General features: G+C 45.4%; 2 protein-coding genes across 4 annotated transcripts in view; one reads left to right on the plus strand and one right to left on the minus strand.

Annotated features, from left to right (window-relative positions):
• Positions 1-9,169, plus strand: part of LOC112253693 (vang-like protein 1) — a 53,484-nt gene extending 44,315 nt beyond the window's left edge. For 2 of the 3 annotated variants that reach the window (XM_042323945.1, XM_042323946.1), the window contains exons 6-9: positions 1,420-1,580; positions 3,404-3,551; positions 5,469-5,703; positions 5,937-9,169. In XM_042323945.1, coding sequence (XP_042179879.1) covers positions 1,420-1,580; positions 3,404-3,551; positions 5,469-5,703; positions 5,937-6,197 — 805 coding nt within the window. In that variant the 3' untranslated portion in view covers positions 6,198-9,169. The remainder of the gene's footprint in view (positions 1-1,419; positions 1,581-3,403; positions 3,552-5,468; positions 5,704-5,936) is intronic. The other variant, XM_024425640.2, reaches the window with a different exon arrangement.
• Positions 9,170-13,886: 4,717 nt separating this feature from the next.
• Positions 13,887-25,022, minus strand: LOC112253694 (calsequestrin-2-like). Its single transcript, XM_042323948.1, has 11 exons — positions 24,511-25,022; positions 20,877-20,961; positions 19,495-19,595; positions 16,986-17,094; positions 16,198-16,271; positions 15,951-16,081; positions 15,569-15,614; positions 15,413-15,467; positions 15,020-15,120; positions 14,830-14,904; positions 13,887-14,654 (listed from the first exon to the last, which is right to left on the minus strand). Exons 1-11 carry the CDS (start codon positions 24,745-24,747, stop codon positions 14,436-14,438), a joined length of 1,233 nt encoding a protein of 410 aa, XP_042179882.1. The 5' UTR covers positions 24,748-25,022; the 3' UTR covers positions 13,887-14,435.
• Positions 25,023-25,373: the final 351 nt, after the last annotated feature.

Here is a 25,373-nt window from a genome sequence, read left to right on the forward strand (position 1 = left end):
CTCTGGCTCTCGCTCTCGCTCTGGCTCTGTCTCTCGCTCTGGCTCTGGCTCTCTCTCTGGCTGTGTCTGGCTCTGGCTCTGGCTCTCGCTCTGGCTCTGGCTCTGGCTCTCGCTCTGGCTCTCGCTCTGGCTCTGGCTCTGGCTCTCGCTCTGGCTCTCTCTCTGGCTCTCTCTCTCTGTGTCTGTGTCTCTCTCTCTGGCTCTCGCTCTGGCTCTGTCTCTCGCTCTGGCTCTGTCTCTCGCTCTGGCTCTGTCTCTCGCTCTGGCTCTGTCTGTCTCGCTCTGGCTCTGTCTCTCGCTCTGGCTCTGTCTCTCTCTCTGGCTCTGTCTCTCGCTCTGGCTCTGTCTCTCTCTCTCTGGCTCTGTCTCTCTCTCTCTGGCTCTGTCTCTCTCTCTGGCTCTGTCTCTCTCTCTGGCTCTGTCTCTCGCTCTGGCTCTGTCTCTCTCTCGCTCTGGCTCTGTCTCTCGCTCTGGCTCTGTCTCTCGCTCTGGCTCTGTCTCGCTCTGGGTCTGTCTCTGGCTCTGTCTCTGTGTCTGCTCTGGCTCTGTCTCTCTGCTCTGGCTCTCGCTCTGGCTCTGTCTCTCTCTCTCTGCTCTGTCTCTGGCTCTGTCTCTCGCTCTCTGGCTCTGTCTCTGTCTCTCTCTCTGGCTCTGTCTCTCTGCTCTGTCTCTGTCTCTCTGGCTCTGGCTCTGGCTCTGTCTCTCGCTCTGGCTCTGTCTCTCGCTCTGGCTCTGGCTCTCGCTCTGGCTCTGTCTCTCGCTCTGGCTCTGGCTCTCGCTCTGGCTCTGGCTCTCGCTCTGGCTCTCGCTCTGGCTCTCGCTCCGGCTCTCGCTCCGGCTCTCGCTCCGGCTCTGTCTCTCGCTCTGTCTCTCGCTCTGTCTTGGTCGATTTGTAAAAATGAATACATTTATTTTTAAATCGTGGATTTTATTAGCGTAAGTAAAAAAAAAATGTATCCTCTATGTCCAGGTTTCAAGTAAATCTCCTTCTCCTTATTCTTTCTCTCTGTGTGTGTGTGTGCCTGTGTGTGTGCCTGTGTGTGTGCCTGTGTGTGTGCCTGTGTGTGTGCCTGTCTGTCTGCCTGTGTGTCTGCCTTGCGTGTGAATACATTTATTTTTAAATCGTGTGTTTTATTAGCGTGTAAAAAAAATGTATCGCCTATGTCCAGGTTTCAAGTGTGTGCGCCTTATTCTTGTGTGCGCCTGCGTGTGCCTGTGTGTGTGCCTGTGTGTGTGCCTGTGTGTGTGTGTGTGTGCCTGTGTGTGTGTGCCTGTGTGTGTGTGCCTGTGTGTGTGTGCCTGTGTGTGTGTGCCTGCGTGTGTGTGTGCGTGCCTGTGTGTGTGCCTGTGTGTGTGTGTGTGTGTGCCTGTGTGCCTGTGTGTGTGTGTGCCTGCGCGTGCGTGTGTGTGTGTGCTCAGTATTCAGCGGGCGGCATTGGCCATCATGGAGAACTACTACAGGGACTTCTCTGTCCACAACCCGGCTCTGCTCACTGCCTCGAAGTCCCGGGCCGCCAAGCACCTGGCCGGCCTTAAGGTCTATAATGTGGATGGTGAGTTCCCGGCATCCCCCGCCACTGGTGAGTGCATGGAGACTCCTTGGGTTTATTTATCCATTTCTTCTATATCTGTTTCTCTTATCTGTCCTTTGGGCTTGATGTTTGACTCTCTCCTCTCCTCGGTTGCTCTCTAACACCCAGAGGTCTTTAAAGCCAAACTGAAAGCTTACCTTTTGGACAGTAAGTTCAGTAGTTGTCTCTCACTAAAACCCTGCATCTCTGAACACTGTCTGGACTCACTGACTAACCCGCCTCTCTCACTGGAGCTGCACACCAAACCAATCCCCTTGCTCTCCACTGTAATCGGCATGCCTCATTGGTTTAGAGACACAGCTGTGAAGTGATTAAACTCGTTTGTGTAGACCACACCCAAAACATGTGATGTCAATATTGACGTTGACCTAGTGACGATTTATCGCTGCTTCTATTTACTAGTGTGTTATACATTTTCACTTTGAGCTGAACACTTGCTTTGACTGTTTCTGATGGAATAATAATTTGTTCAATTTGTAAAATCAGCTCTGGGCAAGAGTGAAATCTAATAGGATATCTGGAGAGCGGGAAACTAAATAAATGCATTTGTTTGAACATGTTTTGAAGTGAAGAGGCATCAGACCTGCTTGTGACTACTCATGAAGCAATCTCCTTCTCTGTGTTCCCCATAAGTGTACCCCCCCCTCTCTCGCTCTGGCTCTTGCCCTCTTCCTCCCTCTATTCTTTCTCTGCCTCCCTCCTCCCTCCAGTAGAGCTCAGAGATGAGACAGCCAGCAGTGTTAAATCAATAGCTATACTGCCCACTCTGTCGCTCTCCTCTTGTTCTCCTCATTGAGGAGCTGGTCTCTGGGGAGTGTCATCACAGTAACTGCAGCAGGGACAGTGATTTGGGGTAGTCTAGGAGAGAGACTGTCCTCCCTCCATTATCCATGACCAAGGTCCATCACCTAACCACTAAGCATGGTAGAGGCTGTTAGAACACACACTTCAGATGAGGCAGCAGGAGACATGGCTTTGCTGAAATGAATCATGATAGTCATAGACAGGCACCCTTAATTCCAAATGTTTAGCTTTTCAGTACTATAATTTATACTGAAATGCCCATTTACAGCCCCACAAGGCTCTCTCCTTTACATCAAGCAAGCGGTGTTCTTTTGTTCACCAGATAATTCTTCTTTGTGGTATTAACCCCCAACATTACTACTTCAAAAGAAAACAAATCTCTTTTGGGTTGGTGAGTTGACGGGTTCATGACCTGACTGGCAGTGCAAACATGGCTGCCGTTTCTCAGACTGGAGAAATAGGGCCTGGATATATAATACAATTCTCCCGTCCCGAACCCCCAGCCTACATTAATACTGCAGCAGCTCCCTCTCTTAGCCTCTATTAACCTGAGCCGTCGCTCTCTTGCATATTAACACTCTCATAATGACATGCGACTGACATTCAACTTTTGAAGTTGGCCGGGGAAGTTTATTAAGACGGACACTCGGCTCCGCTCAAAGACACAGAGGCGGAGTAGCAGAGAACCTGGAATAACAGAATGTTACAGTGGATGCGTGGGTGTGGTGGTTTGAACTTGGTACATGCATTTTCAACTATATCGTTTTTTGTTTTTTTGGATTACTGTGTTCCGTCCTTTACGATTTTAGCGTTTACTACTATTCAAAGACAGTGTTTGTTCAGTTGTCACACAGTTTAAGTGTCTATATGTCTGTGTTACGTTGAGTATAGGGCATGTTTTTTTAGTGTGGAGATATCTTGACACTCTGACTTTGCAAGATTCTGTATCAATGGAAGTAATGAACACCTGTATTAACCTAACATCCCTCTGTTGTCTGCCTCCCTAGGCCCTGAGAACAACGCAGCGACCGGATTGGCCCACTCCCAGTCTCGGGCTATGATTGCCGCTGCCGCCCGCCGCCGAGACACCAGTCACAACGAGCTGTACTACGAGGAGGCGGAGCACGAGAGACGCGTCCGTAAACGCAAGGCCCGGTGAGAGACAGGTTTGGGGGGTTTTCGGCTGTTTGGTAAATGAATGGAAGGACATATGGGGATTGTTTTTCTACATATTTGTGGTAAAGGAGCCGTTTGGACTTACCAACCAAACGGATAATAAAGTATGTCTCCTCTCTTTGGTTTGATATTAGATTACGTTTACATTTGAATCGCTAAACAGACGCTCTTATCCAGAGAAACGAATAATTAGTGCATTAATCTTAAGATAGCTAGATGAGACACAGTTATAGTAAGAAAGTTTTCCCTAAATAAAGTACAGTACCAGTCAAAAGTTTGGACACCTACTCATTCAAGGGTTTTTCTTTATTTGTACTATTTTCTACATTGTAAAATAATAGTGAAGACATCAAAACTATGAAATAACACACATGGAATCATGTAGTAACCAAAAAAGTGTTAAGCAAATCAAAATATATTTTAGATTCTTCAAAGTAGCAACCTATGCCTTGATGACAGCTTTGCATTCTCTCAACCAGCTTTACCTGGAATGCTTTTCAAACAGACTTGAAGGAGTTCCCACATATGCTGAGTACTTGTTTGCTGAACTTCTTTCACTCTGCAGTCCATCTCATCTCAAACCATCTCAATTGGTTTGAGGTCAAGTGATTGTGGAGGCCAGGTCATCTGATGCAGCACTACATCATTCTCCTTGGTCAAATAGCACTTACACAGCCTGGAGGTGTGTTGGGTCATTGTCCTGTTGAAAAACAAATGATAGACCCATTCAGCGCTAACCAGATGGGATGGCATATCGCTGCAGAATGTTGTGATAGCCATGCTGTTTAAGTGTGCCTTGACTTCTAAATAAATCACAGAGAGTGTCACCAGCAAAGCACCATCACATCACCTCCTCCATGCTTCATGGTGGGAACCATACATGCGGAATTGACCTACACTGTGTCTCATAAAGACACAGCGGTTTGAACCAAAAATCTCAAATTTAGACTCATCAGACCAAAGGACAGATTTCCACCAGTCGAATGTCCATTGCTCATGTTTCTTGGCCCAAGCATCTTCTTATTGGTGTCCTTTAGTAGTGGTTTCTTTGTAGAAATTAGACCATGAAGGCCTGATTCACGCAGTCTCCTCTGAACAGTTGATGTTGAGATATGTCTGTTACTTGAACTCTGAAGCATTTATTTGGGCTGCAATTTCTGAGGCTGGTAACTCTAATGAACGTATCCTCTGCAGCAGAGGTAACTCTGGGTCTTCCTTTCCTGTGGTGATCCTCATGAGAGCCAGTTTTACCATAGCGCTTGATGGTTTTTGCAACTTTTCAAAGTTCTTGACATTTTCCGGATTGACTGACCTTCATGTCTTAGTAATGATGGACTGTTGTTTCTCTTTGCTTATTTGAGCTGTTCTTGACATAATATGGACATGGCCTTTTACCAAATAGGGATATCTTCTGTATACCACCCCTACCTTGTCACAACACAACTGATTGGATCAAACACATTAAGAAGGAAAGAAATTCCAACAATTAACTTAACAAGGCACACCTGTTAATTGAAATGCTTTCCAGGTGACTACCTCATGAAGCTGGTTAAGAGAATCTCAGGTGTGCAAAGCTGTCAAGGCAAAGGGTGGCTACTTTGAAGAATCTCAAATATAAAATATATTTTGATTTGTTTAACACTTTTTTGGTTACTACATGATTCCATATGTCTTCTATTACTGTACAATGTAGAAAATAGTAAAAATAAAGAAAAACCCTTTACTGTAGTTAAAAGCTAATTCAAGACAAGTGCAGGTAATTGTTTTAGTTCTATATATTTTTGTAGTTACTCCTATGCCATGTAAAGCCTTTTTAGATGTTTCCAAAGCCCCTGTAGTAGAAGTATACACTCCATCATTGTGCGCTGAACAACCACATTTCATGTGCCCTCCTAGACTGGTGGTGGCAGTAGAGGAGGCCTTCACACACATCAAGCGCATGCAGGAGGAGGAGCAGAAGAAAGCCTCCGGGGACGTAATGGACCCCCGCGAGGCCGCCCAGGCCATCTTCCCCTCCATGGCCCGCTCCCTGCAGAAGTACCTCCGCACCACCAGGCAGCAGCACTGCCACAGCATGGAGAGCATCCAGCAGCACCTGGCCTTCTGCATCACCAACAACATGACGCCCAAGGTGACCAAGTGTTCTCATCAGTGGAGGCTGGTGGGAGGAGAAATCTGAGGACAAGCGGATTGTAATGGCTAGAATGGAATAGTTTGGGATTTCATTCCATTCCAGCCATTACAATGAGCCCGTCCACCATCATCCCCCACTGGTTTTGACCAACTCCTTTGAGTGGCACCTTACTTGTATAGTAGTAACAAATAATTATGTTATTGGGAAAGTGCTAACTCCTCTCCTCATAGGCCTTCCTGGAGAGTTACCTGACCCCCGGGCCCACCTTGCAGTATGGCCGCGAGCGCTGGCTGGCCCGGCAGTGGACTCTGGTCAGCGAGGTGTCGGTCACCAGTGGCCTCAAGGAGGGCGCCATCTTCCTCCTCAAGTGCATAGACTTCAGCCTGGTGGTGACGGCCAAAAGGATCCCCTACATCCAGCTTTCAGAGGAGTTCATCGACCCCAAGTCGCACAAGTTCGTCCTGCGGCTACAGTCAGAGACCTCTGTGTAGAACTGGACAACTGTTTTTACCACCACACAACTTTTTTTTTAGTTTTGTTTTCAAAATGTTTTTATTTTGGGTTTGCAGTTTTATTTTATTTTTGGATTTTTATATTATATATGAATATATGTTACACATGTTGGAATATATGATCCTTTTTATCTATGGTTTACCTGGTTTGAGTTAATATTTAAAAAATGTTTTTTAAATATACACCGGTGATGAATTTGACTTGTCTTGCATGCACACACAGAAGATTGAACTGGACTCTGTGGAGATGGAACTGTAGATTAACAATGTGTGCAGACTGCATATGTGTCAATGTCTATGAACACAATCAGTTGTTCCACCTCTGAAAGACTGATGCAGAGCTCAAGACAAGGAATTGTTTTAATTCCATGACTCCAGACAGAAAGTGGAGACCGAAGGAGGGGGACGGCCATTTTGACATCTCACCAAAGAGTCAAATGACACTACTGTTGCCATGGACATTCCTTCATTCCCCCTCAGCCAAACCACTACAGATGGTGAACTGCCACTATTTAACTTCTGGACAAAATGTTTATTTTAACACAACCGTCTCAGGCCTGTCTGCTGTTCTGAAACTATAGCTACTTAATTGTCTTCTTTTTTAAATGTTACATGCACATGTTCTCTACATCTGTATATTGATTATGTATAAACACATTGTGATATAATGGTGTTTTAAGTCTATGCGTACTGGGTCAATCTCCCTCCCATTTCCTTATATCCCGATCTGTGGGTGTACAGAGCAAGACATGAATATCGGTGGCATTCATTGTTATTCTGATATTTTTAAAAACAACCTTGTTTTAGCTGTTATTGGTGATGTAAATATAAATTCTAATTCAATGCCAATTTATACGATTACCCCCAGGCTGAAGTCCTTCAATCTCCAGGGGATCTGTTAAAAAATATATATGTTTTTAGACCTCAAAGTGTGTACTGTAGTACGGCTTATGCATACAGCAGCACTTTCCCAGGCGCAATGTCGCAATACAACAGCATGTTATACTGCAGTACATCTCGTCCACAAGCCAGCTCTCTCTATAACCAGGTTATTCTGTACTATACAGGACTATGTTCTTTTATAAGTACTACTGTCCACACGGGCTCAGAATGGTCCATCCATATCCCAAATTAACTTATGTTACATTTTCAACCATTATACACTCATGGCTGGTTTGTAAAGCAGAGCTCTTCAAACGTATTAGGAATCCCATAGGATCCTGATTGCTGATGTAAGTCAATATTTACAGCTTCTGTAATGGATTTTGGAGATGTGCTGCTGTCTCGTTCCACTCTTACATTTTTCATAGGATGGTCCCACTTCCCAGCGTAGTCATATTTTGATAACGTGTCCATTAAGGACCCTGTATTTGCTGAAACTTTAGTTACCTTTTTATAAAGCTACACATTAATTCCCCGCATATATCTCTTCTCAGGGTTCAGGCTTTCACTTATATCACGCTTACTTTGCCTGATAGAGCACTCTGGGAGAGAAGATACACAGATACAACTAATGTATAACACTGATTTGGACCACAGCCTCAATCTGCCTTTGTACCTTGTACACGGTACGCAGAACTCTATTCAGAACCGTGCTTCTACACCTGCATTGCTGGCTGTTTGGGGGTTTTAGGCTGGGTTTCTGTACAGCACTTTGAGATATCAGCTGATGTAAGAAGGGCTATATAAATACATTTGATTATTCTGCAGCTATTACCATTGAAAGTCTAAGTGGTTAATTAAGCTAATCGCCTCTTGAGATGGCGAGTATGGTACTAGGGGCTGAAGAGGAGCCTCCCTTGTAACTCACCCGTCTGGTTCATCTTCTATTGCAATGTCATCAAGCGAGATATCATGTTGAGCTGTGAATCTGGGGACCTGATAGCTTTGAGTCTGTTCCTTATTTAAAAGGATGAACATAAAAATCACTCATGACATCAGAATCCTATATTCTCCCCAAGTGAATGTGGGTGGCAGATTGAGATCCATCCAGGATTAATTGTTTCAGAGGTGATCAGGATCCTATCTACGATCTCATAAATCCCCATGTAGAATGGACTTCCGGTTTGTCGAGGTCCTCCACGGTATTACAGCTCTGCATGTCATTCATGAAAACAAAACTGTCCGTGGGCGCCCCCTGGCAGACAAACCAGACGGTGTCAGACTTTGGTATGGCAAGGGGTTACTGTTGGGTGCTGACACATTCACAAACAAACGCATGGTGCCGTGGCAGGTTATACACAAACCATTGTGAACCGTCAGCATGTGGCTCATAAAAGCCACTTGGAAATGCAACTCTCTTTGTTTTCTCAGTCGTCATGAAAACATTTTTTTTATACTTATAGCACTGGGAGTCTTTTGTACCCATAATTGATGGACTTTGTCTTTACACTGTATGTATTTATGTAGCTAAGCGTGTGCATATGCCATTCCCTTATCACATGCTCAGCCTTCCCTCTACTGACCGCAGATTGACGTTTATTGGGATTAGTCTTGCCCTGGGGGCAGAACTGAGCGATTTCTGCTAGATGTGCCAGTGGCAAAGTCAAATTGTCTCTATGGAAAAAATTAATCAAAACAAAAAAATAGCTTTTTGTTCTTAATTTAAGGTTAGTGTTAGCAGTGTGGTTAAGATCATGCCTTTGTGTCTGTGCCAGCTAGTGACCACTCTGTAGAGCTGCCTCCGGTGCAGGAGTCATCCCAATAAATGGTAACCTGGGTATTGACCTCTGTCATGGTTTGCTGGCCTGGTCACAGATCTGTTTGTGCTGTTACTGTCAGGTTCTGCTAATCTGGCAGTAACTGATCTGCGACCAGGCTAAAGGTTAGCCAGGTTGCACCCATACTGTAGACCTCTGCTTTTTACTGACCTGACAACGCATTGTAATCAATGTGTCAATTTCACTATACAACAGGCATTTGTGTAAAATAAACTTTTGTATGAACATGTATTAACTGGCTCTAAGAAGGACTGTTTTTCAAGCATTCCATTGAAAGGATCTTTTTTTGGACCACACAACTATATCCTAGGCATGTCTGTGGTCCTAGGGTGGTTATAGGTGCGACGATGAGTGCCGTTGGTACTAAGAAATCTCTTGCATTAACTGTCACCCAGGCAGAGAAAGTGAAATGACCATTACTTGTTGCCTCTTCTGTGAAGGATCAATAAGGAGCTGTCAGTGTGTATAATTGTCCAGACTAGAGTTCCACTACTTTATAAATTATTACAGTGCAGCCAGACTACCCACAAGTACCACAGTGTGTTATGACCTATTAACTGTCAAACCCCATTTTTAAACATTCTGCTCTGTCATCACCCATTAACAGTTTGATCCTGCTATATGAGCCAAATGTCACCTTGTTGGGTTATTTTGGGGCTGGCTGGTTGTTGTCATGGTGCCCATAGTAATTGGCTTGCTGTCAGGCTCTCAGTGGGGCGCCACACAGCTTTGTGGGTAAATGAATGTGTGCAGCGGCAACACACACGACCTCATCCCCCGAAAACTAGCTGCGGGCCCACCTGTCACTACTCATCTATCACCGGTTTAACCCTCGCTTCTCCTTCGCTCTCCAGAAGAGCCACAGAAATACATTGTCAAGAGTGTGGAGAGGAAACGAGAAGCATTTGCATCTAAATGGAATGTTTTTTTTTTCTCATACTTTCCCTCATTTGGTTTTATAATGACTTGGTGATGTGTGCTGGCCTGGCTGTGTGCAGACCGACTGAAGCAGAGGGGAGAGATCAGTGGTATTTTGTTCTCACAGCCTGCTCTGAGTCGGGCCTTTTGGGCTTTGGGCTCTGCTGAACAAGATCAGTTCTGGGTAGGGCAGATCTTTAGTACTACCCTGTGCTCACAGAGTCTGACGAAGCTCTCCTGACCAAGGAGCTTGACTCTGAAACACATCAGGAATACACACTGAAAGGACCAATGCAGCTGTTTTTATCACAATATCAAATTATTTCTGAGTAACAATTAAGTACCTTACTCTGATTATTTTAAATTAAAATGGTCGAAAATAAACAAAAATAGCAAAGGGCAATTTCTCAAGGAAGAATTTACTGTTGCTGGAACTATCTGGGAGTGGTCTGAGAGGGGAGGGGAAAACAGAAAATTGGCTGTTATTGGTTTGAAACTCTTTCTTATTGGTCTATTAAATGAGAAGTTTGCTTTTTCACAACAAAATATATATTTTTTAATGTAAATTCCATGTTATAGAAGGGTCCAGACACTTTTTTGCGATTTCACTTGTTTTTGAGAAAAGTACACAGTATGGGGGCTCTGAAAAAAAGACGAACAAAGGCTCCACAAACATTCAGAACTTTAACTGCAACATTATATTCCGTTTTGTTGCGACTCAAGCGATATCTCTCCTTCCATTCCAGCAGGAGGCTACACGGAGAATGGAACAGCTGGGTAGGGAAACGTTGCATGGAATATAACGTTGTGGATCATGTTCGGAATGACAATTTAATGTGTACAACATCTAAACACCTGCATCACGATACTGAGAGCATTTCCGTTTCTAAAATTACATATTTGGGTGTTTTTGGAGCATTTGTTCATGTTTTTTTAGAGGCCCCGTACTGCACAACGATGATGAGGAAGTGAATCGTTGCTTGGGGTAAGTTTTTTTTTTTAACTTGTGAAATCACCCAAAACAATCTGAAACATTACAATTACATTGAGATTTAATTTATAACATAATTTACTGCATCCCACCAAAACAGGCTGACATTTCAGGTGGTCTTTTCAAGTAGCGTTTACACTAAAATAGCATCTTTCACAATTTCACAGTATTATTCCAACCTCGTGGAAATGTATATAAAACACAGGAAATCACATTGTTGATTTGATTGGGCCTTTAAATGTGCACTAATAGTGGCAGGTGCACATACAGTGCCTTCGGAAAGTATTCAGACCCCTTGACTTTTTCCACTTTTTTGTTACATTACAGCTTTATTCTAAAATTGATTGAATTGTGACGAAGCAAAAATAGATTTCGACAGTTTTTTAAAGTTTTTTTTATTAGCAAAAATAGCACATTTACATAAGTATTCAGACCCTTTACTCAGTACTTGGTTGCAGCACCTTTGGCAGCGATTACAGCCTCGAGTCTTCTTGTGTTTGACGCTACAAGCTTGGCACACCTGTATTTGATGAGTTTCTCCCATTCTTCTCTGCAGATCCTCTCAAGCTCTGTCAGGTTGGATGGGGAGCGTTGCTGCTCAGCCATTTTCAGGTCTCTCCAGAGATGTTCGATCGGATTCCGGGCTCTGGCTGGGCCACTCAAGGACATTCAGACTTGTCCCGAAGCCACTCCTGCGTTGTCTTGGCTGAGTGCTTAGTGTCATTGTCCTGTTGAAAGGTGAACCTTTTCCCCAAATCTGAGGTTCTGAGCGCCCTGGAGCAGGTTTTCATCAAGGATTTCTCTGTACTTTACTCCATTCATCTTTGCCTTGATACTGACTAGTCTCCCAGTCCCAGCCGCTGAAAAACATCCCCACAGCATGATGCTACCACCACCATGCTTCACCGTAGGGATGGTGCCAGGTTTCCTCCAGGTGTGACGCTTGGCATTCTCTCATCTCCACAGAGGAACTCTGGAGCTCTGTCAGAGTGACCTTCAGGTTCTTGGTCACCTCCCTGACCAATGCCCTTCTCCCCTGTTTGCTCAGTTTGGCCGGGTGGCCAGCTCTAGGGGCCTGCACCTGAGCTCAATTTCGAGTTTCATAGCAAAGGGGCTTAATACTTATCTAAATAAGCTATTTCTGAACCTGTTTTCGCTTTGTCATTATGGGGTATTGTGTGTAGATTGAGGAATTGGTTTGATTTGATCCGTTTTAGAACAAGGCTGTAACGTAACAAAATGTGGATACAGTCAAAGGGTCTGAATACTTTCTGAAGGCACTGTAACTCTCCCCCTCAATCAATCGTCTCTTTTTCATTGATTTTGTACCTGCAATAAACCTCACTCTAAGTACCCCACAAAAAATGAACAAGTGTTAGGGCCACACTGTTGAGCTGTAATCTCCATCGAGCCTCCTCTACCTACTCTTATTCTCTATTTTAGGGCCATGTCTAGAAATTATTCTAGCTAATCCTAAAATAAAAAAAACTAACCCTTTTCCTAACAATAACCTAATTCTCCTAACCTGCTACTTCTCCTAAACCAGCTCCGAAAAGTCAATTTGAACAAAAGCTGTATCCCTTCTCGACCAAACCCTTCCTTAATCCCATCTTCCATAGAGCTTGTGCCGGACACTGAATAACCCAACCAATGAACTACATGCCAGCCGCTCTTTGCATTTACTTCAGCCATTATTCATGTTGAACATCACGTTTTGTCATGACACGGGTATCAATAAAACTGAAGGCCCTGGAGACCCTCACTGGGGGCCACAACCATAATTCAGACACTCATTCTGGTCTTAAGTGTTTTCATTCCCTGGTTCCCTTGGTGCAGGGAGAACATGCAGTGATCTGTCCTGTCTCCTGCGGATACAACCTCTTAGCTCCTCCACCACATCCCTTCAGCCATAGCATGGCATGTTTATGCATTTTGCCAAAATCCAAACATACCGTCTGCATACCACAGCATATGAGTAGCTGGAGGGGGGTGATTTTAACAATCTCTCATTATTCATTTATACCCAGTAACACCGATTCACCTAGAGTGTGTGTTAAGTGTGTGTGGTTGTGGGGTGGGCTGCCTGTGCTTCTCACCCTGCATTAGAAGGACTAACGATGTTGCATTATTCAGAACGGTTTGAATAATTCACAGTGAGAAGTGAATAGCCAGAGAGGATGCTGGTCAGGACTCTGGCTGGCAGTGTGAGATCTGACCTCAGTATTTGATCATTTTTTATTTAACCTTTATTTAACAAGGCAAGTCAGTTAAAAACAAATCCTTATTTACAATGACGGCCTACCCCAGTGAAACCTGGACAACGCTGGGCCAACTGTGTGCCGCCCTATGGGACTCCCATCATGGCCAGATGTGATGCAGCCTAGATTCAAACCAGGTACTGCAGTGATGCCTCTTGCACAGAGATGCAGTGCCTTAGACCACTGCGCCACCCAGAAGCCCCTGTAATGACGGGCCTGAAGCGCACTCTCTCACACACGCACACGCTCAAAAAGTACCCAGTTGTCGTACTTAAGTAAAAGTAAAGATACCTTAATAGAAAATGACTGAAGTAAAAGTGAAAGTCACCAAGTAAAATACTACTTGAGTAAAAGTCTAAAATCATTTGTTTTTAAATATACTTAAGTATCAAAAGTTAAAATGTAAATCATTTCAAATTCCTTATATTAAGCAAACCAAACGGCACCATTTTCTTGTTTTTGAAATGTACGGATAGCCAGGGGCACACTTCCAACACTCAGACATCATTTACAATCTAAGCGTGTGTGTGAGTCCGCCAGATCAGAGGCAGTAGGGATGACCAGGTATGTTCTCTTGATAAGTGTGTGAATTGGACCATTTTCCTGTCCTGCTAAGAATTTAAAATGTAACCAGTACTTTTTGGTGTCAGGGAAAATGTAAAAACTACATTTTCTTTAGGAATGTAGTGAAGTTAAAGTTGTCAAAAATATAAATAGTCAAGTAAAGTACAGATACCCCAAAAAACTACTTAGTAGTAGTTCCATTTATTCCATTCCAGCCATTACAATGAGTCCGCCCTCTTATAGCTCCTCCCACCAGCCTCCACCGGTACACACACATACACACACCCAAAACCTTTAGGTTACATTACATTTATTCATACACTATCACATAATTATACAATCAAGTATTTATGGAATCAAGACAACACAACCTGGTCTCATAAGAACCTTTACAATCCTCTGCCATAAAGAAGCTTTAGCTTTTATTTAGAAAATGTAACAAGTCATTCTATGATGTACTGGTGTTGCAGTTTATTTCACAGTCTAATTAAGTATTTACGTGCTATGGTCTGAGAGATTGCATGGTAACAATTGGTTATTTTAGTGCTTCTAGTACAAAGAACTGAACACTGCAGATATCACTGCAGATACCTGGTATCAAGTAGTAAAGCTATACATGGACATCTTTCAATAAATCCCAAAGAAACCAAGCATTTACTATTCGATAATTCTCTATAACTACCATTTTACCCTACAATTTTCATGAAAATACAAGATAAAATACCAGACTGTTCAATAAAACATGCAATCTCTGCTGGACTGCAGGTTAGTCACTGTCATCATGGTCGTCATAGTCATCATCATGATCATCGTGATCGTCACTCTGGTGCCTATCCTCCCGGTCAACCCCGTCATAATCGTCCTTCACATCATCGTCATCCTCAGTGTTGACCTTCCCAGACAGCACGTCTTCGATCCAGTCCTCCAGTTCCTCAGCTGTGGGCAGGTCTTCATCATTGGACATGTCCAGCCAGACACTGTCTGCCTGCCACAGTGGGGATCAAAGTTCAACCACTGGCCACCTCATCCAATTCAATTTTGTCTTCAGCTCAAGAGGTAATACAGATTCTATTGTAACGAGTTGTCCAGAGGTGTTATCTTACCATTACGTTGAACCAACAGGTGGAACACAACTTAAGTTAAAGGAGAGCTCAACTTACGTCTGTTACGTTCACAACTCCAATCTGAGGCTTAAACAGGTTCACCTTGAAGGTCTTCTCCCAGTATGTGGTCAGCTGGATCGGGGAGACAGACAAGGCATTGGTGCAGTTTATAAAGCTGACCAAGCACACCAGATGAAATAGGTAATCATATACAGTATGATGGTGTGTGTGGGGTCAGAGGTCATACCAGTGGGAAGTCATCAGGGTCTATCCACACTATACTGAGCTCAGGGTTGTTGGTGTTGTCTCTGGCCACGTCTTTCAGGATCTCCAGGAACTCATAACCATCTGGAGAAATCACAGATGGACAGCTTAGAGATATTTGTACACACCCATTTGTGTCCCTACCCATGTACTGTGTTAAATATGGAATCCGCATTAGGGGAAACAGCGCCACTGTCCGCCCCAGCACCTTTGTTATTATTTTTATTGTGTGGCCAAAGAGGAAATTGCAGTACATATTCTGCTGTTCTGTTGTTTTCAGTAACATCTTTGTTGTTGTAACATTCCAAACGGACGTTGCAGTTTCACCATTTAAGGATTCCAGCTTTACAAATGAGAAAATAAAAGATCAACAAACCTGGGTCTTCCTCCTCAGCAAAGGCTACAATGTGGATCCCATCCAGGTTATCCTCCTGGGAAAGGGATGTTGAATTTGTAAAGGGTACACATATAATACCACCAGTATAATTCCCTTTTCTCAGGGAGAGGTACAGTAACACTGTAGGTAACTCACCCACGTCTCAAACATGTCCTCTGCACGCAACTTTCTCAGAGTCGCCCTGCGGAAGACAGACCGCAGCCACACAACATTTCAAGAATATCCAACAGTAAACTGGGTCATCCATATGAGATCAGGAAGAATAGCAGTGATGATATGAAAAATGACTGGATTCTAATGATCCATCTGCACCAACGGGAGAAGTTAGAACCACAGAACTAAAGGGTCGCATTGAATGTGGATCTCCTGTTCATCTACCGATCGTTCAGTGAAGTCTGACTGACAACATTTTCACGTGATTCTACATGTAAAATCGGTTTGCACACGGTTCGCTCTCGGGAGGCAAACGCTATTGGTGTGTTCAAGCCCTTAAATTAACTCTTTTTTTTCGGGTTACCTTTTGTGTTGGTGGACAAACTCCACTATCTCCATCTCTGAGAGTTGCCTGCCAGGGAGGATGGCTGGTTCCTCCATGAAGGGCTCATAGAAGTTCACCTCGTTCATCTTCAGAGAAAGGTGCTTCGCCGTCTGCATCACAACACACAACTTATCCATCACTGATGTTGTGTAGAAACGGACCTAGATACTGTCTACACGCACACAGGTTTGACTTGATTCAGGTTTGTGGAGTGTCCTGTACTTACAGCTTTGTCGAATGTGGCAAAGAACTTGATGTAGGGTTGAAACCGCTCTGAGGCCTCCTGGAACGCCTTGTAGTCTGATAGAATGGAAGAAGAGGAAGAGAGAGAGAAAGAAACAGATTACAGTTTGGTAGGATTGCATTCAAAACTCATCTTCCTTCAGAAAGCTATGTGATCAGGAAAACAAGGGTTGACATTCAATTTCAATTTCCCAGCGTAATCTCTCTCCCTCTTCCTCCTCAGTAACAGAACCATTTTACATCCAGCTTCTGAGGCGCCAGGCTATCCTCTCAATAAGCCCCAAGGTCACGGCCGTAGGACCTACAATCTTCTCTCCGAAATAGGATTTTTCCTAATAAAAGCTGCATCATGCCTCTGTCAAATATGAGATTTTATCTTCCCTTCTCTGTTTCTTCTTTGGAGCAGCACTGTCTATAATTGCTCTCGACCTATTAGACAGAGAACTAGAAACTATTAAAAGCCTCTCAGGAGGCAAGAAGGAGTGTAGATCAGCCCAGAGCAAAGTGTCTTTATAGCATCTGGCTTAATGGCTATTTGCCTCTATTAGGTCCTATGTGGAGTAGTGAGCTTCTGGGGAGTATTGGGCAGGAACAGCAGGGAGATTTTAAGGGGGCTGATTTGGACAGCTGAAGTATGAAACCACACTGAGACGAGTGCACCTTAAAGCAAGAGACAATTTCTCACTCCCATGAGTTCTTCACACAATTCACTTGTTTGACTCGTGTGAACAGGCCATCTCATAATGCATGCTTAGGCATACACAGACTCACATGAGTCCTCTCCCTTGAAGTAACCAATGAGGCGTATGTCTTCCTCCATCCTCTCAAAGGCCCTCAGTTCCATAGGATTACTGATGAGCTCCACTGGGTCCTCCAACACCTAGGGGGCAGAGGAGCACAACAGCATGGCCATGCATTAACACAGTGGGAGAGAGTGGGCTGTGATGAGTGAGTTGCCTTTAATAACAGAAAAGTTGCCACGTGTACCAGGCAAAAAGCATTGCTTGTACTGTACATGAGCAACAGAAGTTTACTCCTTGCGTTTATCTTTTATTAATTTATCATGTTGCCTCTCTACTCCCTTCAAACTACACCACCAGCTGTATTTACCAGTTACAACATCCCTTCAAACACTAACTCTGTTTATTTTACCAGGAAAGACAAGGGGGAGAGGACTTAGTGTTCTCCTGCTGAGCCTTGCATTACATTGCAGCATTTACATATCATCTAACGAGGCAGAGGCTGTTCATTTTTTATAACATGATGAGCTAGGAAGTCTTCTCCCCTTGCGGTTCTATCCCCCTTACACTGGAGGAAAAGACACTTCCCTCTTCCTGCTGTCTTCCACCTCCCTCTTACCGCTCTCTCCCCTGTCCCACTTCCCTCTTCCCTCTCTCTCTCCCTCTCCTACCTCTCTACTACCTCCCCCTTCCACCTCCCTCTTCCCTCTCTCTCTCCCTCTCCTACCTCTCTACTACCTCCCCCTTCCACCTCCCTCTTCCCTCTCTCTCTCCCTCTCCTACCTCTCTACTACCTCTCTCTCCTACCTCCCCTTTCCCTCTCTCTCTCCCTCTCCTACCTCTCTACTACCTCCCCTTCCACCTCCCTCTTACCTCTCTCTCCTACCTCCCCTTTCCCTCTCTCCTACCTCCCCCTTCCACCTCCCTCCCATGTCCCACCTCCCTCTTCCCTCTCACCTCCCTCTTCCCTTTCTCTCCTACCTCTCTTCCTTCTCTCTCCTACCTCCCCTTCCATGTCCCACTTCCCTCTCTCTCCCACCTTCCTCTTCCCTTTCTCTCCTACCTCTCTTCCTCTCTCCTACCTCCCTCTTCCCTGTCCCACCTCCCTCTTACCTCTCTCTCCTACCTCCCCCTCTCCTACCTCCCCCTTCCACCTCCCTCCCATGTCCCACCTCCCTCTTCCCTCTCTCTCCTACCTCCCTCTCTCTTCTACCTCCCTCTTCCCTGTCCCACCTCCCTCTTACCTTTCTCCCCCTACCTCCCTCTTCCCCCTCTCTCTCCTACCTCCCTCTTCCCCCTCTCTCCTACCTCCCTCTCCCCTCTCTCTCCTACCTCCCTCTCCCCTCTCTCCTACCACCCTCTCCCCTCTCTCCTACCACCCTCTCCCCTCTCTCCTACCTCCCTCTCCCCTCTCTCCTACCTCCCTCTCCCCTCTCTCTCCTACTTCCCTCTCTCTCCCTTGTCCCACCTCCCTCTTCCCTCTCTCTCTCCTCCCTCTCTCTCCCCCTCCCTCTTCCCTCTCTCTCCTACCTCCCTCTCCCCTCTCTCTCCCACCTCCCTCTCCCCTCTCTCTCCTACCTCCCTCTCCCCTCTCTCTCCTACCTCCCTCTCCCCTCTCCCTACCTCCCTCTCCTCCTCCCTCCCACCTCCCTCTCCCTCCCACCTCCCACCTCCCTCTCCCTCCTCCCTCCCACCTCCCTCCTCCCTCTTCCCTCTCTCTCCTACCTCCCTCTCCCCTCTCTCTCCCACCTCCCTCTCCCCTCTCTCCTACCTCCCTCTCCCCTCTCTCTCCCACCTCCCTCTCCCCTCTCTCTCCTACCTCCCTCTCCCCTCTCTCTCCTACCTCCCTCTCCCCTCTCTCCTACCTCCCTCTCCTCCTCCCTCCCACCTCCCTCTCCCTCCCACCTCCCACCTCCCTCTCCCTCCTCCCTCCCACCTCCCTCCTCCCTCTTCCCTCTCTCTCCTACCTCCCTCTCCCCTCTCTCTCCCACCTCCCTCTCCCCTCTCTCCTACCTCCCTCTCCCTCCTCCCTCCCACCTCCCTCTCCCTCCCACCTCCCTCTCCCTCCTCCCTCCCACCTCCCTCCCTCCTCCCTCCCACCTCCCTCCCACCTCCCTCCCACCTCCCTCTCCCTCCCACCTCCCTCTCCCTCCTCCCACCTCCCTCTCCCTCCCACCTCCCTCTCCCTCCTCCCTCCTCCCTCCCTCTCCCTCCTCCCTCCCTCTTCCCTCTCTCTCCTACCTCCCTCTTCCCTCTCTCTCCTACCTCCCTCTCCCCTCTCTTCTACCTCCCTCTCCCTCCTCCCTCCCACCTCCCACCTCCCTCTCCCTCCTCCCTCCCACCTCCCTCCTCCCTCCCACCTCCCTCCCCCCTCTCCCTCCCACCTCCCTCTCCCTCCTCCCACCTCCCTCTCCCTCCTCCCTCCCTCTCCCTCCTCCCTCCCTCCCTCTTCCCTCCTCCCTCCCTCTTCCCTCTCTCTCCTACCTCCCTCTTCCCTCTCTCTCCTACCTCCCGCTTCCCTCCCCTTTGATCCTACTCACATCCAGCAGGAATTCCACCAGGGTGTCTGCTGAGAATTCTCCGTCAAACTCGATCACACGGTCGTCCTTGAAGATGTACAGACTGCCCTCCTCCTCCAAACCTGAGAGCCCAGAGGAAAGGAGGATTCAGGAAGCATTGGTGACTGAGTGCCAACTGGAAAACAAGCCTTGACAAATACCTATTTTGTAGAGGTTATGGTATTTTGATATTTTTGATGTAAAGGATTAGTTCAGAAGCCTTGTTTCCATATTCATGTTTTGTGACCAGGGATTTGCCTGACCATATGACCTGACCAGGAATATGAAAACTCAGCAAAAAAATAAATGTCCTCTCACTGTCAACTGCGTTATTTTCAGCAAACATAACATGTGTAAATATTTGTATGAACACAAGATTCAACAACTGAGACATAAACTGAACAAGTTCCACAGACATGTGAATAACAGAAATGGAATAATGTGTCCCTGAACAAAGGGGGGGTCAAGATAAAAAAGTAACAGTCAGTATCTGGTGTGGCCACCAGCTGCATTAAGTACTGCAGTGCATCTCCTCCTCATGGACTGCACCAGATTTGCTAGTTCTTAATGCGAGATGTTACCCCACTCTTCCACCAAGGCACCCGCAAGTTCCCAGACATTTCTGGGGGGAATGGCCCTAGCCCTCACCCTCCGATCTAACAGGTCCCAGACGTGCTTAATGGGATTGAGATCGCCCATAGGCGATGTTGTTGCCGGTGATGTCTGGTGAGGACCTGGCATATAAGCCCTCAGTCCAGCCCCTCTCAGCCTATTGCGGACAGTCTGAGCACTGATGGAGGGATTGTGCGTTCCTGGTGTAACTCGGACAGTTGTTGTTGCCATCCTGTACCTGTCCCGCAGGTGTGATGTTTGGATGTACCGATCCTGTGTAGGTGTTGTTACACGTGGTCTTCCACTGCGAGGACGATCAGCTGTCCATCTTGTCTCCCTGTAGCGCTGTCTTAGGCGTCTCACAGTAATTTATTGCCCTGGCCACATCTGCAGTCCTCATGCCTACTTGCAGCATGCCTAAGGTACATTCACGCAGATGAGCAGGGACCCTGGGCATCTTTCTTTTGGTGTTTTCAGAATCAGTAGAAAGGCCTCTTTAGTGTCCTAAGTTTTCATAACTGTGACCTGAAATGCCTACCGTCTGTAAGCTGTTAGTGTTTTAATGACCGTTCCACAGGTGCATGTTCGTTAATTGTTTATGGTTCATTGAACATAGCATGGGAAACAGTGTTTAAACCCTTTACAATGAAGATCTGTGAAGTTATTTGGCTTTTTACAAATGATCTTTGAAAGACAGGGTCTTGAAAAAGGGATGTTTTTTTTTTTGCTGAGTTTGACAAATTATGACGTACCCAGTTTCTTGGCAACTTTGGCATCCTTCTGAGAGTCAACCATCCCAAAGCCAATGTCCTTGTCCTCCAGGACCTGTGCAGTCAGCTGAGGATTTAACAAGACACAACATTTGTCATCAGCCAACTTGGTATTTCAACAACGTAGCAACAATGTGTTGTTTGGGGTGTTGTGGGCACTTATTTCCTTATGATCCACCTCAAATCATTAGACATATTCAGCATTGCATTAGTCCACTGTGGGAAATATATAACCTGCTTTCAAACTCAACTTCCTCTCTCCCTGATGCTTGGAATTTGGGCTAGCAACTGCAGCCAGTGCTGTCTTTGTCTACACAGCTTTGATCACCAAGGTTCTAGAGGAGAGCACCCTGTGGACTGACTGTGGGAGAAACTCCTTTGTAAGTGTCAGCACTGTTTACTGTTCAGAGAACACTTCCTCAGAGAGGAACAAAGGCCTCCAAACTCCCACTGCACTGCAGAGGGCTAAAGTGGAGTTTGACTGAGGTCCTTTTGTTGTGACTGGGGTGGGTACTTCTCACTTTTTGAAAAACAGATGTTTGCAAATAGTTAAGCTACTGTTTAATATGCATCTTTACTGACACAAGAAGCAATGGAGCCTCTTTCATTAATTAGTTCACGTTCATGAGCCAAGTAAGTAGTTACAGTGCATTCGGGAAGTATTCAGAACCCTTGTCTTTGTTCACATTTTGTTATGTTACAGCCTTATTCTATTCTAAATTGATTAAATAGTTGTTTTCCCTCATCAATCTACACACAATACCCCATAATGACAAAGCAAAAACAGGTTTAGACATTTTTGCAAATTTATTAAACAGAAAAAACTGAAATATCACATTTACACAAGTATTCAGACCTTTTACTCAGTACTTTGTTAAAGCACCTTCGGCAGCGATTACAGACTCGAGTCTTATTGGGTATGACGCTACAAGCTTTGCACACCTGTATTTGGGGAATTTCTCACATTACATTCTTCTCTGCAGATCCTCTCAAGCTCTGTCAGGTTGGATGAGGAGCGTCGCTGCACAGCCATTTTCAGGTCTCTTCAGAGATGTTCGATCGGGTTCAAGTCCGGGCTCTGGCTGGGCCACTCAAGGACATTCAGAGACCAAGACATTCCTGCATTGTCTTGGCTGTGTGCTTAGGGTTGTTGTCCTGTTGGAAGGTGACCCTTCACCCCAGTCTGAGGTCCTGAGCGCTCTGGAGCGGGTTTTCATCAAGAATCTCTGTACTTTGCTCCATTAATCCTTCCCTCAATCCTGACTAGTCTCCCCCAGTCTCTGCCGCTGAAAAACATTTCCACAGCATGATGCTGCCACCACCACGCTTCACCGTAGGGATGGTGCCAGATGTCCTCCAGATGTGACGCTTGCCATTCAAGCCAAAGAGTTCAATCTTGGTTTCATCAGATCAGAGAATCTTGTGTCTCATGGTCTGAGAGTCATTTAGGTGCCTTTTGGCAAACTCCAAGTGGGCTGTCATATACCTTTTACTGAGGAGTGGCTTCCGTCTGGCCACTCTACCATAAAGTCCTGATTGTTGATGTTTGTCCTTCTGGAAGGCTATCCCATCTCCACAGAGGAACTCTGACAGAGTGACCATCGGGTTTTTGGTCACCTCCCTGACCAAGGTCCTTCTCCCCCTATTGCTCTTGGTGTTTCCAAACTTTTTCCATTTCAGAATGATGGAGGCCACTGTGTTCTTGGGGACCTTCAATGCTGCAGAAAGTTGTTGGTACCCTTCCCCAGATCTGTGCCTCGACACAATACTGTGGGACAATTCCTTCCACCTCATGGCTTGGTTTTTGCTCTGACATGCACTGTCAACTGTCGGACCACCTACGAGACCTTGTGTGCCTTTCCAAATCATGTCCAATCAATTGAATTTACCACAGATGGACTCCAATCAAGTTGTAGAAACATCTCAAGGATGATCAATGGAAACAGGATGCACCTGAGCTCAAGTTCGAGTCTCATAGCAAAGGGTCTTAATACTTATGTAAATCAAATTGATTTATATAGCCCTTCTTACATCAGCTGATATATCAAAGTGCTGTACAGAAACTCAGCCTAAACCCCCAAACAGCAAGCAATGCAGGTGTAGAAGCACGGTATTTCTAAATAAGGTATTTCTCTTTTTCATTTTTAATAAATGAGCAAAAATGTATAAATCCTGCTTTCACTTTGTCATTATGGGGTGTTGTGTGTTGATTGAACATTTGTAATTGAATCCATTTTAGAATAAGGCTGTAATGTAACAAAAAGTGGAAGAAGTCTAGGGGTCTGAATAATTTCAGAAACTATAATTATAAGCTGACCTAGAAACAGTGCTGGGACATGGGAATACCCATAATCATCACGACCTGATGGTATGATATTGCTCTGTTCTACAAGAGAAACGAGGTAATTCTCTCTCTGAAATTACCAATCAACAGTTTTCATTTTTTTTTTAAATTTCACCTTTATTTAACCAGGTAGGCCAGTTGAGAACAAGCTCTCATTTACAACTGCGACCTGGCCAAGATAAAGCAAAGCAGTGCGACAAAAACAACACAGAGTTACACATGGACTATACAAACATACAGTCAATAACACAATAGAAAAGTCTATATACAGTGTGTGCAAATGTAGTAATATTAAGGAGGTAAGGCAATAAATAGGCCATAGTGGCGAAATAATTACAATTTAGCAATTAAACACTGGAGTGATAGATGTGCAGAAGATGAATGTGCAAGTAGAGATACTGGGGTGCAAAGGAGCAAAAGATAAATACCAATATAGGGATGAGGTAGTTGGGTGACAGAAAGGTATGTGTGATTGAGGTGCCATTTGTCTTTGAGTAATCTCTGACATCAAATCTTTGTTTTACAAAGGCTTCTCATATGGTCATATAGCAGCTGTCCAGGCACAGAAATTATTTATCTTGTCCACACAGTGTCCAGCAATCCTCATTTAAAATGTCCTGGTAGCGCATAAAGATGTCAACTCTATTTATGATGTCACCGGAGTTGAAGTGACAGACGGTTAACTTCAGCGAGGGAAGCCATGTAAATCAACCAGCCTGAATGTGATGGAAAGACGATGCTGACCTTGGGAACAAACATATGCTTTTACAAAGATGTATCTAAGGAACTAGGATGTGTAATATATCTTCCATGTCAATTATCAAATTAAATGTATACATTCACTGTGATTACCATTAAGCCTTAAAGCTCTACATGTCCCCATCCTCATCTGTTAAAATGACCTTTTGTCTGTGCTCTACACATTTTGTCTTGAGGTCGAATAATAATCTCATAATCCTATTCACTACCTTATTGACCTTGCTTACCAGAAAACATTCACTATCCGGGATCCTTGGAACATATCTACCCTAAACCTTTGCCTTAACCATAACCATAACCCTTACCTAACCCTAATCTTAACCCTTAATTTAACAATTTTAAATTTCAACTTCAATGGGGGGTAGGGACATCCCAAGGATTCCGGATAGCACTGACCCTCAGACAAGGAATGTTGGCCCCTGTTGGCTGACCTATAGCATCTGAACATCCCTGCACTACTTTCTCCCCCTCTCTCTCCTCCACTCTCACCTCATCTCCTCTTCCCCCTCTTACCTCCAGCACAAGCTCAGTCATCTGAAGCTGCTTCTGCCTGCCTTTGTGAGCCGGCTGCGGTTCATGGTAGAGTAGGCACAGCATGTCAAACCTCTTCAGAGCCTTCTTGTAGTTGCGTTCGTTGATGTGCAGAACGCGGTCCTTCCCGTCAAAGCTGGGGAACTCCAGTCCCTGCTCTGCAGAGCACAGCGAGGCCAGGTACAGACAGGGCAATAGGGACAGCCAGAGGAGCTGCATGCTTCTTAGAGGGAAATGCCCACTAGTGGACAATGAGTAAGAACTGGAAGAAGCAGGGGAAACTATACAGAACTAGAGCCTTCAATGGGTAGTAGCCAGTACTAGCCACCAATTTGCACCAGTTAAAGAAACAAGCAAGAGAAGAATAATTGTTTATCCTAAAGTCTCCAGCTTTGGTTGTATTCTTTCACTCTCTCTCCCTCACTCTCTCTAGTTATCTTTCTGCCTCTCTCTCGCTTTCCCTTCCTCGTCCTCTCTTTCCTCTCTCTCTTCCTCACTCTCTCTAGCTCTCTTTCTGCCTCTTTCCCTTCCTCGTCCTCTCTTTCCTCTCTCTCTTCTCTCTCTTCCTCACTCTCTCTAGCTCTCTTTCTGCCTCTTTTCCTTACTCGTTCTCTCTCTCTTCCTCACTCTCTCTAGTTCTCTTTCCTTCTCTCTCTCTCTTGCCTGCCTCACACTGTGGTTGAAAAAATAAGTCCACAAAAGTGAATCCGGGGAGTTTTGGCAGAGTGGAAAGCTCACAATAAAATAGCAAGCCCTTTCTATCGCACTTTCGGGGTCTTTTTAGGAGGCCAGTTGTTTCTGGGCTTAAAATAACTGTTGGGCTGCAGAAAAGAGGACAGATAGGA

Source organism: Oncorhynchus tshawytscha, linkage group LG07, assembly GCF_018296145.1.
Source record: "Oncorhynchus tshawytscha isolate Ot180627B linkage group LG07, Otsh_v2.0, whole genome shotgun sequence".
In the NCBI taxonomy this organism is placed as follows: domain Eukaryota; kingdom Metazoa; phylum Chordata; class Actinopteri; order Salmoniformes; family Salmonidae; genus Oncorhynchus; species Oncorhynchus tshawytscha.

Excerpts from the sequence above, each read along its gene's own strand:
- LOC112253694 (XM_042323948.1), bottom strand. The coding sequence starts at position 24,747 with ATGCAGCTCCTCTGGCTGTCCCTATTGCCCTGTCTGTACCTGGCCTCG. Across the intron at positions 17,095-19,494 it reads TGGTGGAATTCCTGCTGGAT|GTGTTGGAGGACCCAGTGGA; the intron begins GTGAGTAGGATC and ends TCTGCCCCCTAG. Across the intron at positions 15,615-15,950 it reads TTTGTCCACCAACACAAAAG|GGCGACTCTGAGAAAGTTGC; the intron begins GTAACCCGAAAA and ends TGTCTTCCGCAG.